Source organism: Scardinius erythrophthalmus (assembly GCF_964197995.2).
Source record: "Scardinius erythrophthalmus genome assembly, chromosome: 23".
Classification (NCBI taxonomy): Eukaryota; Metazoa; Chordata; class Actinopteri; order Cypriniformes; family Leuciscidae; genus Scardinius; species Scardinius erythrophthalmus.
Genome location: NC_138243.1, coordinates 22,338,431 through 22,353,114, shown reverse-complemented (window position 1 = coordinate 22,353,114; position 14,684 = coordinate 22,338,431). Strand labels below are relative to the sequence as shown.

Sequence of the window (14,684 nt, the reverse complement as noted above, 5' to 3'; positions counted from 1 at the left end):
GTAGTGAGCGTTCATGTAATGCAGTCGTCAGTTGTCATTCCTTTTCACTGTCAAAATCAATCACATGCCAATGGAGTGCCAACATTTTTTTTATTAATTCAATTTCATAATGCATACATTAAATTCTTGGTAAATCTGCAAAGTACAAACATTAAATTGAATTAGACGGAAAATCTGTGCAAACTGTTTAGACTTCAGAAACATCTTCAAATATAACATCATGAACCAAACTGGCCTGCAGAGTAAGTACAAAAAGATCCTGTACAACTTTTTTTTCTGGAAACAATAATAAAACTCCTATATATGTTTGGTTTTTAAATTCCAGTAATGCATTACATATTCATGAGGGAGTAAGTGATTGATTAGTGAGTTCTTTGATATTAAAATGATTATTTTTGGCATACTCACAGTCCTATAAAAATGTTTATAAAGACGATCATGTCCTCATTCAAATACCACATGACCTCCAGCAGATGCAGCAGCCTATCGGTAATTACATTTGATGTTGCAATGGTTACTTCAGCTCAAGTTCTGCAGTAATGCTATCGAGGGGTCATAATTCATTTGGTAATTCGTGGCCCCTTTAACTAGGTCATTGCTTTTCAATACTTTTTATATTAACATGCAATAACATAAATAAAAAATTCTGAAAAACTATAATAAAAAAAAAACGATATAGCAACTGTTCACTACAAACACGATTCAATGCCTTCCATGATCAACTCTGAAATGAGTTTTATGGGTTGTTTTCAAAGTATTAACACAATCTTTTTCAAGCAGAGATATGCACGTATTTCAGTCACATAAGAGCTTCCTTATGAGGTCACGTTTCTCCAGGAATAAATGAAGACGGTGCATCTGTAAACAGACCTCACTGAACTCCTCCCACTCACAGAACAGCAGAAACAAAACTACGCAAACAAAAAAAACTGTACACCAAGATTACACATTCACGTGGAGTAAAAACTTCAGCTGTCTTCAAACTTAAATTAAGGAAACTCCACATGATACTATTTGCTAAATTCGTTTTTCCATATTTGCCGCAGCTGGCAAAAGTTGAACGTCTTGGCCTGAGTTCCTTCTGTAATAAACAACTGAGCTGCATGTGCTACACAACCTAGGAATGAAGTGTGCTTTAATGTCACGATTCACACCATCTGCTGCAAAATCTAGCCCTCAAACAAAGGCACAAAGCTGATAGTATAATGCTGATGGGCTTGAGGTTTGAAAAAGTGTTAATGAATGGGTAGAGGACCTAAAGGTTGTGGGATACCACTGAATACTACATTAAGTTTTCCACAAAGATAGTACATTAATGTAAAGATCTAAAAGTAAAGTATTGCACCTTCTGAATTATCTCAAAAAATACATAACTACAACTCTTGACGCTTCCGTGTAGTGAATTTTACTTAACGGAGGAACACTTTCTTATCAAATAATGCATTGCACTTGCATGTTAATTCAGATCAGTTAACATCTGCAGCTGACAAAAGTGCATCTTGGGTAGAAACACCTGCCAAACTTTTTTTGGTCAAAAAAAAAAAAAAAAAACGTAGTAATCCCAGAGATTAACCAGTATAAATACATTATATATTGGACAGACAAAAACCTGAAGGTCATCTAAGGTATTTTGATCAAATAAATGTGCATTTCGGAAAAAAGAAAACGTGTTAGTCACCGTGCAATAAAACCTGTCGTTGAGTTCAGTCGGTGTTTGGTGCGGAGAACTTGAGAGTCTGTGCGGATATGAACGCAGGTTAAATAAATCCACCGCAGGTCATTTCCATAGAGATGAGATGATGATGCTGCTAACCTTAAGGCATTATATCTGAGGGCTATGCGGTCTTGCACACAAGGTCTTGGAACAAGAGAATCCTTAAGAGAGGAAACATAATCCTGGTGCCATTCCAAGGTCCTGTAAGGAGAGAGAGAAACCAAACTTGTGTTAGAATAAACACTGGAAAGATCCATTCTATGAATATACAGAAGGAACGCAAGTATCCATTTAGCAAACACTTTGATCCACCAATCAGAAAATCTTTCAAAAAAAGTTTCAATGGACATGTAATTGCAAAATGCTATATATATATTTTTTTTTTTGGTGCGAATGGACATTTACTGCTTTGAATCAGTCTGATGAATCCTCCACTGAATGAACTCACCGAATCAACATTTGACTCACTGAACTGGACTTTCAGTGATGTTTATCTAAATAAAATATGCAAGTTTCACATACCAGAATTTTGTGAGACTTAAATCACTACATGAAATTGTATCAATACAGTTAATTTGACAATGTTTGGTAAAAGATATACATTTACACGTTTTTTTTTTTGTAATTATATTTGAAAAATAAACAACATTAAAGTATTCAGAAAACACTGATTCAAAGCTACAAAACTCTTGCCCAGATCTTAGGGGAAAGCTCTTTATGTCGGGCTTAAAAAAGCAAACTTTTGAAAACGGGGTTTCAAAGTGCAAGTTTTTGAAAAGATACCATATGCATCTGTGTAAACTACAAAAAAGCTTATTTGTGAACCTGGTGATGTCACGTGCATGTGTGTTCTGTCTATAGGCATGTAGGATTTCTTTACAAAGTGATATCGCCAACTACTGGCCTGGCATTAATAATAAAGTGTTTTAATCATTTCCACAGATCCATGTGAACGGGGATCATCATACACGAAAAAAGGCGAAAGGAAAAAACATTTCTGCTTTTAGAACATTGTTTTCGTGTAACCGTACCCTTAACCACTACAACACATCACCCCAAAGACAATCCCCATTCAAACTAAAGCAAAGTCTTACCTGATTAGGACTCATTCTCCATGGTAACAGAAACAGGCTGACATACCTCTGGAAGACAATTCCACATCAGTCAGTTTCATAAATGCATACATTTCCCTCACATTTTGATATAATCGGTCAACTACATTAGGGAGCAAACCGGTGTACATTAAGGAGCAGTGCGTCTCCATATTCAGAGAAATCATTAGACTTTTAACAATATCTAGTGATAAACAACCCACCATATTTAACAATGTTCTCTAGCAATATAGACCTTATGCGCCAGAGAAACAAGAGCGCCGCCATCTTTAGAATATTGTCTTTTAAAGGGATAGTTCACTTTGAAATTAAATTTTGATATGTTTTAGCTTACCTCAAGGGCATCCAAGATGTAGGTGTCTTTTTTTCCGCAGTAGTTTCAATTTTGATATTTTTAGGTCAAACCGTTCTTGTCTGACAGTCGTATAATGCAGGTCTATGGTCACTGTCTCAAAGAGCATGCACAGAGTCCAAATTAAAACAATTCCCCATCATCCAAATTAAACAATTCCCCATCGTAAGTACACATTGATGGCCTAAGACACGGAACGAGCGGTTTGTGTGAGAAAACGAACAGTATTTATATTGTTTTTACCTCTTATACACAGCCACGTCCAAGTGATCTGAGGGTGCGAGCGCATCCTGGTGTGTGACGTGTACGCAGACTGGTGCATAGATATATATACACTAGATGTCGCCTTGGCTATGGCAGTTCATTGGAACGAATGTCTTTAATGCGACATCTAGTGTATATATTTCTATGCACCAGTCTGCGCACACGTCACACAGCAGGAAGCGCCCGCGCCCTCAGATCACTTGGACGTGGCTGTGTATAAGAGGTAAAAACAATATAAATACTGTTCGTTTTCTCACACAAACCGCTCATTTCGTGTCTTAGGCCATCAATGTGTACTTACGATGGGGAATTGTTTAATTTGGATGATGGGGAATTGTTTTAATTTGGACTCTGTGCATGCTCTTTGAGACAGTGACCATAGACCTGCATTATACGACTGTCAGACAAGAACGGTTTGACCTAAAAATATCAAAATTGAAACTATTGCGGAAAAAAAGACACCTACATCTTGGATGCCCTTGAGGTAAGCTAAAACATATCAAAATTTAATTTCAAAGTGAACTATCCCTTTAACTTCCGTTTTTGCGGTCGCTCTGTATATTTCTATGGCGCTGCTGTCCAGGAGTAATTAGCTTTTGAAGTGGATTTACTTAATGTAATGTAAAGTTAACGAAAGTTATCATGAGGACTGTAATGTTTAAAGCAGATGACTTAACAAATGTCAGTCGACCGGGAAGATTTTAAAACGAGCCGTTCATTGATAAACACGCAAAATCGCTGTGAAAATACAGACCAGAAGTCAAAAGACAACGAGTGCAGCGCTGAAAAGGGGCGGGGCTACATAAGGTCTATAAGGGGTGTAAAAGCTCCGGCGTGACGTTACTTACCTATGTTTGCAGGACTGCCGTCTTTCTGCTCCTCAGAGTGCGTATTGTTGCCTATGAGAAGATTCTGTGACTCATTCAGAGGTCTGGGGTTTGTCTGTCCATCAACAGTGCTGTTACCATAACAACCATTATGTGTCAGTCACAAACACTTATGGAGATTTCCACAGCTCCAAAATAAACCTCACCCTGGATTATATTTTACTATTAACAGTGACGCTCTGAAGACATTTCTGGGAAAACAGACTTCTAGAATGTCTGAGATTAAAAGAAAATGCACATGATCTAAAGGGAAAAATACGCATGGTTTAATTTGTTTTCATGACGAACTGCAGAATTATACTGCCATTCAAATGACTAGAGGAATTGTAAACAAAGTAGATTGTAATTACCATTTAATGGCCTGGTGTTCAACATTGCCTTGCTCTGCGTCAACGTTGACTAAGCGAGTAGGGAACGTGTAGCCATCGCCTGAACTAGAGAGGAAAAAACAGCTACTCATGCAACCATAACTTGCCACACAACACTGAATGGTTTTTCATGAGGGTGCTTATAATCTTACAATTAACATTAAACTAAAATTATCATTTACTTTCTTAATACACATTTCTGTATGTAATTATGAATGATTCATTGGTGCATATTATTAATAAACAAAGTTTGTTTGTTTTCACCTGCTGTAAATGGGTATGCACCACCATAGCTTCTGGTCCCCGAACACCTGGCTGATATTCTTACGGAAGCCCAGAGTGAAGCCATTTTTATCTGGACCATTTCTGAACACCGGTGCCCTGAACGCCTCTGAAACAAAGGATGAGAGATTAGAATGAGGTCTGTTCCTGTTCTCAACAAATGACATCCTCTACTTTTGAACTAAGTTTGGGAGGAGTATCAAACTTCATTGTAGGGCACACAAAAGTTGTTGTTTTTTTTGTCTTGAAGTTTACCTAAACATTCTTCATAAGCACACTCACAATCCAATTGTCCACATTCATTTATATTTGACTTTTATGAGCAAAGTTTTATTTGTTGTCTGAACATGTGACTGCATTTTCCCTCAGTAAAAGATAATGATGCAAAATAGGTCACAATACATAACTAAGAGATAGGAGGACTAGCAGGTCAAAGAGTGACAGGGAAAGCAGAATGTGAACCTGGACAGGAATACGACGAGGAAGTAATTAGAAACGATAACTATATTTACTGTATTTAGTGTTTGCAGTGAAGCAAAAGAAAAAAAACAATCACAATGTAATAAACAACAGCTTATAATAAGAAGAAAGGTATAATAATAACGACAATAATAATTTTAATGGCTAGAGATAAACTAAACTAAAAAAAAGGATGAAAAAGAAGGAAAAGAAGAAAAAACATGTAATAACAAAAAAAAACATTTAAACAGTTGCAGATTAATTAAACTTTAGAGGTGAAGGATTAAGAGAAGCAGGAGGAGGAGAGGAAGAAAAAGGAGAAGGAGAAGCATGAGCAGGAGAAGAAGATGAAGAAAGAAGAAGGAGGAGAGAAAGAAGCAAGAGGAGGAGGACTAGAAGAAGCAGGAGGAGGAAATGAGGAAAGAAAAGAAAGAGAAGACGCAGCAGAAGGAGAAGAGGGAGAAGCAGAAGAAGAAAAAGGAGGAGAAGGAAGAGAAGGAGAAGTAGTAAAAAAAAGGAAGAGAAAGAAGCAGGCAATACTAACATCTTACCTATAGTGGTTCTGTTTTTTCCCACCAGCCACAGATGGTAGCTGAAGAGTGACAGGATACTGATGAAGAACATGGCCGCCACAAAGAACAGGAACAACACATGGAACTTTGCATGAGTGTCTGGCAGATGATTCTGTTGAGTAACAAAATTACATTAAGTTTCCCATTTTAGTTTGTAGATCAGCATTTCATTACACTACAAAAGGCATATTCAGGCAAGACCCTCACTCACAGGTCATTTTAAGGTGCTATTCTTTGTAAAGCTGAACAAATACATTTAATTGGCAAACGATTTTTTGAAATGTGAAGCGTGACATTTTTTAGAATCAGTAAATGAAGCAAAGAAAATAACAGACACACCACGGTTTGGTCGGAAAAATATAGTCCCGCCCCAAACTCACACCACTGGTTGAGCCAATGTTGCTGTCAAGCTGTCTCTAAATATTAAGCTAGGATAGGGAAAAAATATTTTAACCTTAACAAAAAAAATAATAATACACACATCACCTTTAAAATTGTGAGATGCCCAAAATCGTTTACTGGCATTAATGTAGTTGCAGAGCCTGTTCATCTAACTACGTCAACACTAACGTCCATGTCTGGTAAGAGCTGATTGTTGTGCCACTAAAAAGCATCTGTATAATTTAATATGCTAAACTGCACGCTTTGTAGCAACACTACTGGTTATTTTCAGTACAAGAATGCAAAGCAAAATGATCCAACAGTGCAACACAAAACAAACGGCAACAGTCAAAACAGTGCAAAGCACGCGTGAGTGGTTTACCTCCGGGCAATGCTCTATAGCCCTCCGTCTGCAAAGCTTCAGACAAAGTGTTAAAAACAGACAGAATGTTAGAAGCAGACACATTTTCTTCCATCTTTCTGTGTCTCAAAAACACACAAAGGTCCTCGCGTAGCATTTAAGAATATTAAAAAAGTTTTAGTGAAAATACTGGTGCATATAAATGAACACATAGTATATGCTATTGTTCAAAGGTTTGGGGTTTGTAAAAAAAATTTTTTAAAAGAAGTCTCATGCTAAGCAAGGCTGCATTTATTTGATCAAAAATTAATTTAAAACAACAATATTGTGAAATAAGATAATCTCTCTCTTTTTAGCTATGAGAAAGAACCATATTCATCAGCAGAGTCACTCAAATCCAAAGCACAACCAAAATAATGTTCTTCCACAAAATGCATGCAGCTTTGTTTTTTTAACAGCTAGAGGGCCGAAAGATACAGTGTACCTTTAGGGTGTTCACACTTGGCATGTTTGGTTTGATTAAAACAAACCCTAGTGCGATTGCTCTGTTAGTGCAGTTCATTTGAATAAGTGTGAACGCTGCCATCCGAACCCTGGTGTGCACCAAACAAGCAGACCGAGACCGCTGAAAAGATGGGTCTCGGTCTGCTTCCAAACGAACTCTGGTGTGGTTCGAATGAAATGTGAAGATGCGACCCTAAAAAGGACAGAATGCTCAAGTATACCTGTTTTTTCTCATCATAGTAGTAATGTTGCCCATCTCAGGCATCAAAACCGCATCTCCTCGCAGCAGATCTTCATTTGCGTGTGTGACGGAGGGATTCCTGCCACTGTTTTGAGTTCTTTACAAACTCTTCATGATTTCTCAACAGGTCAAAATACCATCACATGTAGGTTACGCACATACAACAAGCACATTTAGCCTAGCACACAGCATTGTTTTGGATGTTCATTAAGTTCCGTTGTGAGATATACGTAATAAAAGCCAACCAATCAGGTTATGAACATATCCTTATGCTTTTAGGTTCATTGTTAAAATGCCAATGTGAACACTAAGCGGACCAGGACTAAAACCTAAAAAAAAAAAAGTTTTACAGTGTTTTTACGAACTACAAGTGTGAAGACACCCTTAAACTCAAATCAATGTTTATTGATTTATAATTATTATTTATAATAAATAATTTATAATAATACTTATTTATTTAGCATGTAGCTGTGTAATTAAGCAGGATATAATGAACTAAATAAATCTAAAATAATAGAATAAACCCCAACAGGGCAATTCATTTATTTATCTTTGTGATATTACCACCTGACTGTACGTTATTGTTTCACATAATTGTTTAGGTCTTCTGCAATTCATTTTCATGCAGACAGAAAAACAGATAGATGGAGAGACACACTGAGGTTGGCGCTCCGAAATAGCACAAGGTGAGAAGCAAGAAGTGTGAGAAATGAGAGGAATCAGATGTCTTTGTGTGAATGTGCGGACTTACTGTCCAGAACTGGATAAAGTACTGCAAAACTGTAGCGGCGATGTAGACGCAGTACAGCATAGAGTATGCCAGGAACAGCACAAAGAACTTGTAGTTGGAGAATCCAACACAGTTATTAACCCTGAAAGACACAGCAAAGAGTCATTATCTCTCTGCATAGTAACTCAAGCACAAAAGGTGACAGCTTATGTGTAGGGCTGGGTATCGTTTATAAAAAAAAAAAAAAAAAAAAAAAAAAAAAAAAAACACGATACCGATACCTTTACTTCGATACCGGTTCCTGAACGATGCTTTTTTAGATAACAATTTTATGAAACGAAAAAAATAAAATCCGATTTAACAACATTACATTACCTCAAAAAAAAATTTTTTGATTTTTTTTAGTTTGTTAAACTTTTTTTACACTCGTATTTTGATTCTGAGTCACATTTGATCTTTTCCACATATTTTCCATCTGGGTTAGGACGCTTACACACACAAACACACACTACAGCCTCACGTGCAAGCCATGTCTTCTTGGGCAACCGCGTAAACTAGTGTTTTTCCACTATAGCCAATCATGCTGCATGCACTGACGTTTACAAGATTAACCCCTTAGATATCGAAATTTGGTCCCGAAAAACAAGACAATGTTGTTTCTATACTCGATAGTATCGAGGCAATTTGGTCGGTGCCTAAAAAGTATCGAACTCGATACCCAGCCGTTATTATTTGACAACATAACTTAAGGTAATAAACTGATCGCAGCTCCGGATGCACGTACCATGGACAGTGGTGATCCATTTTCAGCACACATCTGGGAAAAACAAAAAGGATCAAAATAAAATGTGCAAATCCAAGACATACAAGATAACTATGGTTGCATCCGAAATGGCATACTTCCCTACTATATAGCAGGCGATAAACAGTATGTGACAAAATAAATATGTCCAAATTCACAGTAATCATATATATAAAAAAAAAAGTTTTAGAAGTAGGCAAAAAGTACCCGGATGACCTACTACTTCTGGCGAGATTCTGAAGTGTGCATAACATGGACACTTTACTATCCCATGAGGCCATGGGAGAGGATTTATGAATGGCGAATGTAGTACATCCAGATTACATTCATAATACACACATTCATACTACATACAACATACTCTTTTTAAGCGGTCATGAAGTAATTACGTGAAGTAATTAAGTACCAAATTAGAGTATGTGATTTCCGACGTAGACTGTGTTTTTTGGGTGGACTCACCTGTCGCAGGTAGAGCAGTGATGACATCTGTCTGGTTTGATCAGCTGACAGCGATCACAGTAACGGATAGCTGAGGAGGGAAGAGGATTTATAATTCAGAATCAATTCATAACTCCGAACTGTATTTCACTAGTATATAGATGTTTAGACACCAAACCATTCAAAAGTTTGAGGTCAGTAAGTCAGTAGTTCTTTTTAAAGAAATTATTTAAAGCTTTTATTTAGCAATGATGCATTAAACTGATCAAAAGTGACAGTAAAAACTGAATCATCTGTTTCCACAAAAATATTAACCAGCACAACTATGCGAAAGAGAACTGGTGGTGGTTGAGGAGATTCCCTCCTCCATGTAAAGCGTTTTGTGTGGCGAGAAAAGTGCTCGAATTATTATGAATTATTATTATTAATGAATTCATATAACTGAATTCGGGATTGTACGCTGTCCGAGAAGCGGCTTTCTGTGTGCACGCTTCAAGCGTGTGTGTGTGCTTCAAGCGTGTGTGTGTGTGTCAGACAGCACGAGTCCCACAATGAGTTGTTTTCCACAGCTTTTTGTGCTTAATAACTCTTTTTAAGGCCAAGCAAGTCACACGTAAGTAACAGTTGCGTGCCCAGTCTATTCTCGGCTATATGCGTCGACCTAAAACTTTTCACAACTTTTTGAAGTAGCGTATCACAAGCCGTTGCGATATACATATCATGATATGTACATTTGCGTTATTTCGAAATATTGTGCAGCCCTAATAAAAGACTTAATTCAAAAACATTTACGACTCCAAATTTTTGAACAATTGTGTATAAGAAAGATAACCAATCACACTTCAGTATGCAAATAGATACAGTGGAGTACAAAAGTCTGAAATCACCAGCATTTAATATCACATTTTATCAGAATAGCAGTTTGAGTAAAAAGTTGAAGCAAACTTTAAAACTACACATTTATAAAGTTATACATTTATAAAAACAAAAAGTAATGAAGTATTAGTGTTTGGAGTTGAATTAAGTGCAGAACATTTGAAAGAAGTAGGAGGGATTTCAATGGCGTTGTATTTTTTTAAGCTCACCCCCAGATCCTGTGCGTGTATATACGGGTAAATCTCTGGCCACTCTTTTCAGGATTTCCTGTTGGGCCTCTGGTCTCTCCTCTTTCTCATACAGCTCTTTTTCAACCTTAGGGAGACAGAACTAAGAGAGACAACAGGATGTTAGATTGTGAGTGCGAATAGACTAATATGAATCTGCATATGCAACCAAAATCAACCAGAAACTTTCAAATAACTTAATACTACTCAATTTTTAATACTATTTTTGCCATCTTTATTGGCAAGATAGATACATGACAAGAAATTATTTGACTAGCACTGTCCAAATGAGCTCAGTGTGTTAGACCTAACTGCTAAACCACGTCACACACCCCACAGGCAGTAAAAAATGCTAAAACATCATTTTTTTGGGCTTTCTTCCTCTTCTCTTCTCTGTCATTACATTTTGTGGTAATAAAACTACAGAGCAGCCAGAGTTTAAAGGCTCCCGCTGCTGCTGCTCCTCCTCCAGATGTGAGGAACATAACCACATACACATTACAGTATGATAAATATTTTCCTCCCCCATGACCCAGGTGAAATGAGAACCTGAGAGCCTGGCAATAAGGCTTCATATGCACTTTCGGTCTTGTGAACTTACAATGGCTGCCACGTCTGAGGCTGAGACTAACATGATCTAGACCAGTGGTGTTATTTTAGTATCCTATAATGGAATGTAATTTTAGTAATTCAACCTTCAAAGGCAACATATTTTAACATAATTTTCATTTTATTTTTTAGCATTATTTCATAATTATTATTTTCTTTTAATAGTTTTTATTTTAGTAAGCAATAACAACACTGGACCAGTGATTCTCAACATATCTGTTCTGATTGGGTCCCAAATGAGAATGGGGGGAACCAATGCTACAAGCAAATAATAAAATGCCTAACCACCAATAAAACTAAATAAATAAAAGATGGAAAAATTAATAGACACATCTATCAAACATTATATTAAACAAAGTTTTTAATTGTTCTTGACCTCAACGCGTTTTGCTACCAATCTCTACGATACTTTGACAGGTTATACAGTACAACTTTCCCTCATTCTCAAAATCCAGACACTGAACTACACAAAGTAAAATAAAATACAGGGAAGACTACATTAAATATTAAATATGATATACTGTTGGGCCACCACTTGATCTCTAAACTTAAAGCAAGACCTGGGCCCTGAGGCAAAACTAATAAATAAAGGAACGAGAACAGAAAGACAAAGAGAGAATGACAGTACCTCTTTTGAGGGGATGGCAGGCTTGGAAATGATGGTCTTCCAGTAGGACCATATGAACATGAAGAAACAGTGGTGAAACACTATGAGATAAAAAACTGCAAGAGAAACAGAATGAGGGGAATTTTAGAAAAACAAACGACAATCCATACTTACTTTATAAACCAAAAAAAAAAAAAAATGCTGTTACTTCATAACAGAAATGGGATGTTTTGTTCATTCTGGTACGACAAAACATGTGACTAAGAACAGTAGGAGGCCAGATTAGCCAACAGAAGAATTTGTTAACTGCTTTTGCAATATTGTGCACTTGGTTTCACTGGCGTTCCTCTTACCTTGCTCCTCTGTGTTAGTGATTGTGTCTGTAGAGAGAAAGAAGCAAAGGTCAATCGGCAATCCCATCAAGAACAACTGGCCTGATTCACAAAGCCATCTGCTGAGTGCTGGGATACTGCTAATGCTCTCTCAGCTCCCAACCGCCCAGTTCCCTCCAGTTATGCCAGAGCGCCAGGCGACTGGTACTGCCATCTGGCAGAGTGCTGTCAGAGAGAGCCTTGTGTCCATCACGGATGGAGAACCCCGGTTGTCATGACGACTCAAGTGACTGACAGAAGCGTGTCGTGATGAAATCTTTTATTCATTAAATGTTTTGCTTAAATACATGTATTCTTATTTCATTAAGTATTTCAATAAATGTTGAAATATTTATTTTAAAAAGTACAAAAGTACTTCCAATGTCAGAGTATGTAGGAGGTTTAAATGTGCACAACATATTGAATGTTTAATCATTTCCATTTTTTCCCACTTGGTTATGTCTCACTAGTGTTACATTGTGTTGTTATTTTATTGAGCTATGATTTAATGTGAATCATATGAATGTCAATTCATCTTTCATGTGAATTTGTCACTGGTGTCACAATCCTTGTTTCATTTGTGAAATAAAATAAGAAACTCAACAAGAGCAAAAGTTAATTTGAGATTTTACTTGCAACTCTCCATCATGGAGTCATCCCGTCAGATTTCTAAAAGGATTTACAAACCTTTATAGCAAAAAAGAGAGGGGAATCAATAAGGAAGGGTTTACAATATATCACTGCACTTCACTAGGGTAATAAATGGACCGGAACACACAATGAAGTGAGTATTTTTAGAAGCTGATGGGAAAGTAATAACTGGGTGGAACCACAGAGAGTGCAGCGATCACTGTGAAGTGGTTAACAACAGCTGTAGTTAAAGCATATATGTTTTCAGTCATTTATGTTTCACACTTTAGGCTATATCTAAAATAATATTAATTTATTCACTTAAGGAGTTCAACCTTAAAATCCCAAAAAATATTACAGAATTTAAATTTTTTGGTTAATTGTCCATTTCAATAGTCCTGCAGTGTGGATTCAAAGAAAATTTAAGAAACGTTAAGTCTATTTAACATTTAATTAGATAATTGTGCATATATTATAATTATACAAGACTTAAATTATGATGTAAAGCGTAACTTATATCATACCATGACACTGAAGACAAGTTCCATTGTCACTGTCTGACAAACTAAACAATGTAGAAGTCAGAAATCTTCCGAGACATACCTCGATCAGATTGAAGTGAGCTTTATGTTACTGAAAATTAATAATACATTCGCCATTCTTTCCTGTACGTCAGCTTGTCAAATCAAGCCTCTCAATCAGTTTAACACCTGGGCTTAACGCTCGCGCTTGAATTAACACTGTACATACAATAACTGAAATCAAACCAGTTCATTCATGGCTTTCGACGTGAATTATGCACATAAATAAACACTATACAAAGAAACCGAGCTGAATTTCGATTCATATCTGGTACCAGTCAGTTACTGTCACTTCCTTCCCTGACCAACAACTAGCCATCAACTTTTATCTACTGTGTTACATTCTACCAAGTCTACTAGGGTCGAAACTTACATATACAGAGCTCCACCACGTAAGCGTAGTAGGACCAGCACACGACCAGGTTGATAAAAATCACAGGTATCCAGGATAAGCCCCGTTGACAGCATCTTACCGCCTGAGAGGGCGCCATCTTTAATCCGACCCTCGTCGGAAAGGGTGTCGGTGACGTCACGGCACGAGGCTCGTCCGATCGACGCGCTCGGAGAAAAACAAAGAGCTGCTTAACACCAGCAGCACATTAATTCCCCATTATCGCCCAATTAAGCGATAAGTATTTAATTTTTAAATCAATAACACCATAAACATTCAATTGTCCTCCCATATATAGTTTTGTTATATTATGTGACAATTGTCCCGAGCCTTAGGAACCCAAATGAAATCAGCATTCACCTTTCTGCCATTCTGCCTTGCATTTAATCGCAGTATATTTATTAAATGATTTTATTTCTTCAATGACGTGAGAGTTTAAACCCCTATTTATTGTGTTTTGATGTGTGTAACTTATTATATATAAAATGCATGTACAGTGGTGTTTTCAGAAAACTAATGTGCTTTTTAGTTTTTTTTTAATTAATTATTATTTATTTATTTTTTAAATGTGTAGCTTAATAGTCCTTCTTAAAAATTACTTTCAAAGTCAACATGCTTATGGCTGTTTAACTTTGCACGTTTATTCATTTGTTTTCATTTTTCTCACTTCACTTGGTTATTAGACTAATTACATGTCATTGGTGTTGTATGATCTATCACTAGGCTACTTAAATTCATGTTTTATGGGAATTTGTCACGTCTCATGGCACATGCATTAAAAAATATAATGATGTGCACCTTGTACGAATAAATCATTTGTATTCCGTTAAAATAAAAAAAACTGAATTATCTATTTTGATATCATGGTTACTAGTCACCTTTATTATTATAAAGGGATAGTTCATCCAAAAATAAAAATATCACA

At 36.6% G+C, this 14,684-nt stretch overlaps 1 protein-coding gene across 2 annotated transcripts; it reads right to left on the bottom strand.

Annotated features, from left to right (window-relative positions):
• Positions 1–72: 72 nt before the first annotated feature.
• zdhhc20a (zDHHC palmitoyltransferase 20a) lies at positions 73–13,958 on the bottom strand. Of its 2 annotated transcripts, XM_081354327.1 has the most exons (14): positions 13,742–13,893; positions 12,140–12,166; positions 11,808–11,902; positions 10,553–10,673; positions 9,489–9,558; positions 9,012–9,044; positions 8,249–8,369; positions 6,774–6,809; positions 5,990–6,122; positions 4,962–5,088; positions 4,680–4,763; positions 4,291–4,400; positions 2,809–2,856; positions 73–1,915 (listed from the first exon to the last, which is right to left on the bottom strand). In XM_081354327.1, exons 1-13 carry the CDS (start codon positions 13,857–13,859, stop codon positions 2,813–2,815), a joined length of 1,119 nt encoding a protein of 372 aa, XP_081210453.1. In that variant the 5' UTR covers positions 13,860–13,893; the 3' UTR covers positions 73–1,915; positions 2,809–2,812. The 2 variants fall into 2 exon arrangements, with proteins under 2 accessions (XP_081210453.1, XP_081210452.1); XM_081354326.1 differs by lacking the exon at positions 6,774–6,809 and having other exon boundaries at positions 13,742–13,958.
• Positions 13,959–14,684: the final 726 nt, after the last annotated feature.

Bases quoted from the DNA above. Each gene is read 5' to 3' on its own strand.
- zdhhc20a (XM_081354327.1), bottom strand. From the start codon at position 13,859: ATGGCGCCCTCTCAGGCGGTAAGATGCTGTCAACGGGGCTTATCCTGG. The intron at 9,559-10,552 runs GTGAGCTTAAAA...TTCCCTCCTCAG, and splicing joins TACACGCACAGGATCTGGGG to CTATCCGTTACTGTGATCGC. The intron at 6,810-8,248 runs GTAAGTCCGCAC...CTTTGTCTGAAG, and splicing joins ACTTTATCCAGTTCTGGACA to CTTTGCAGACGGAGGGCTAT.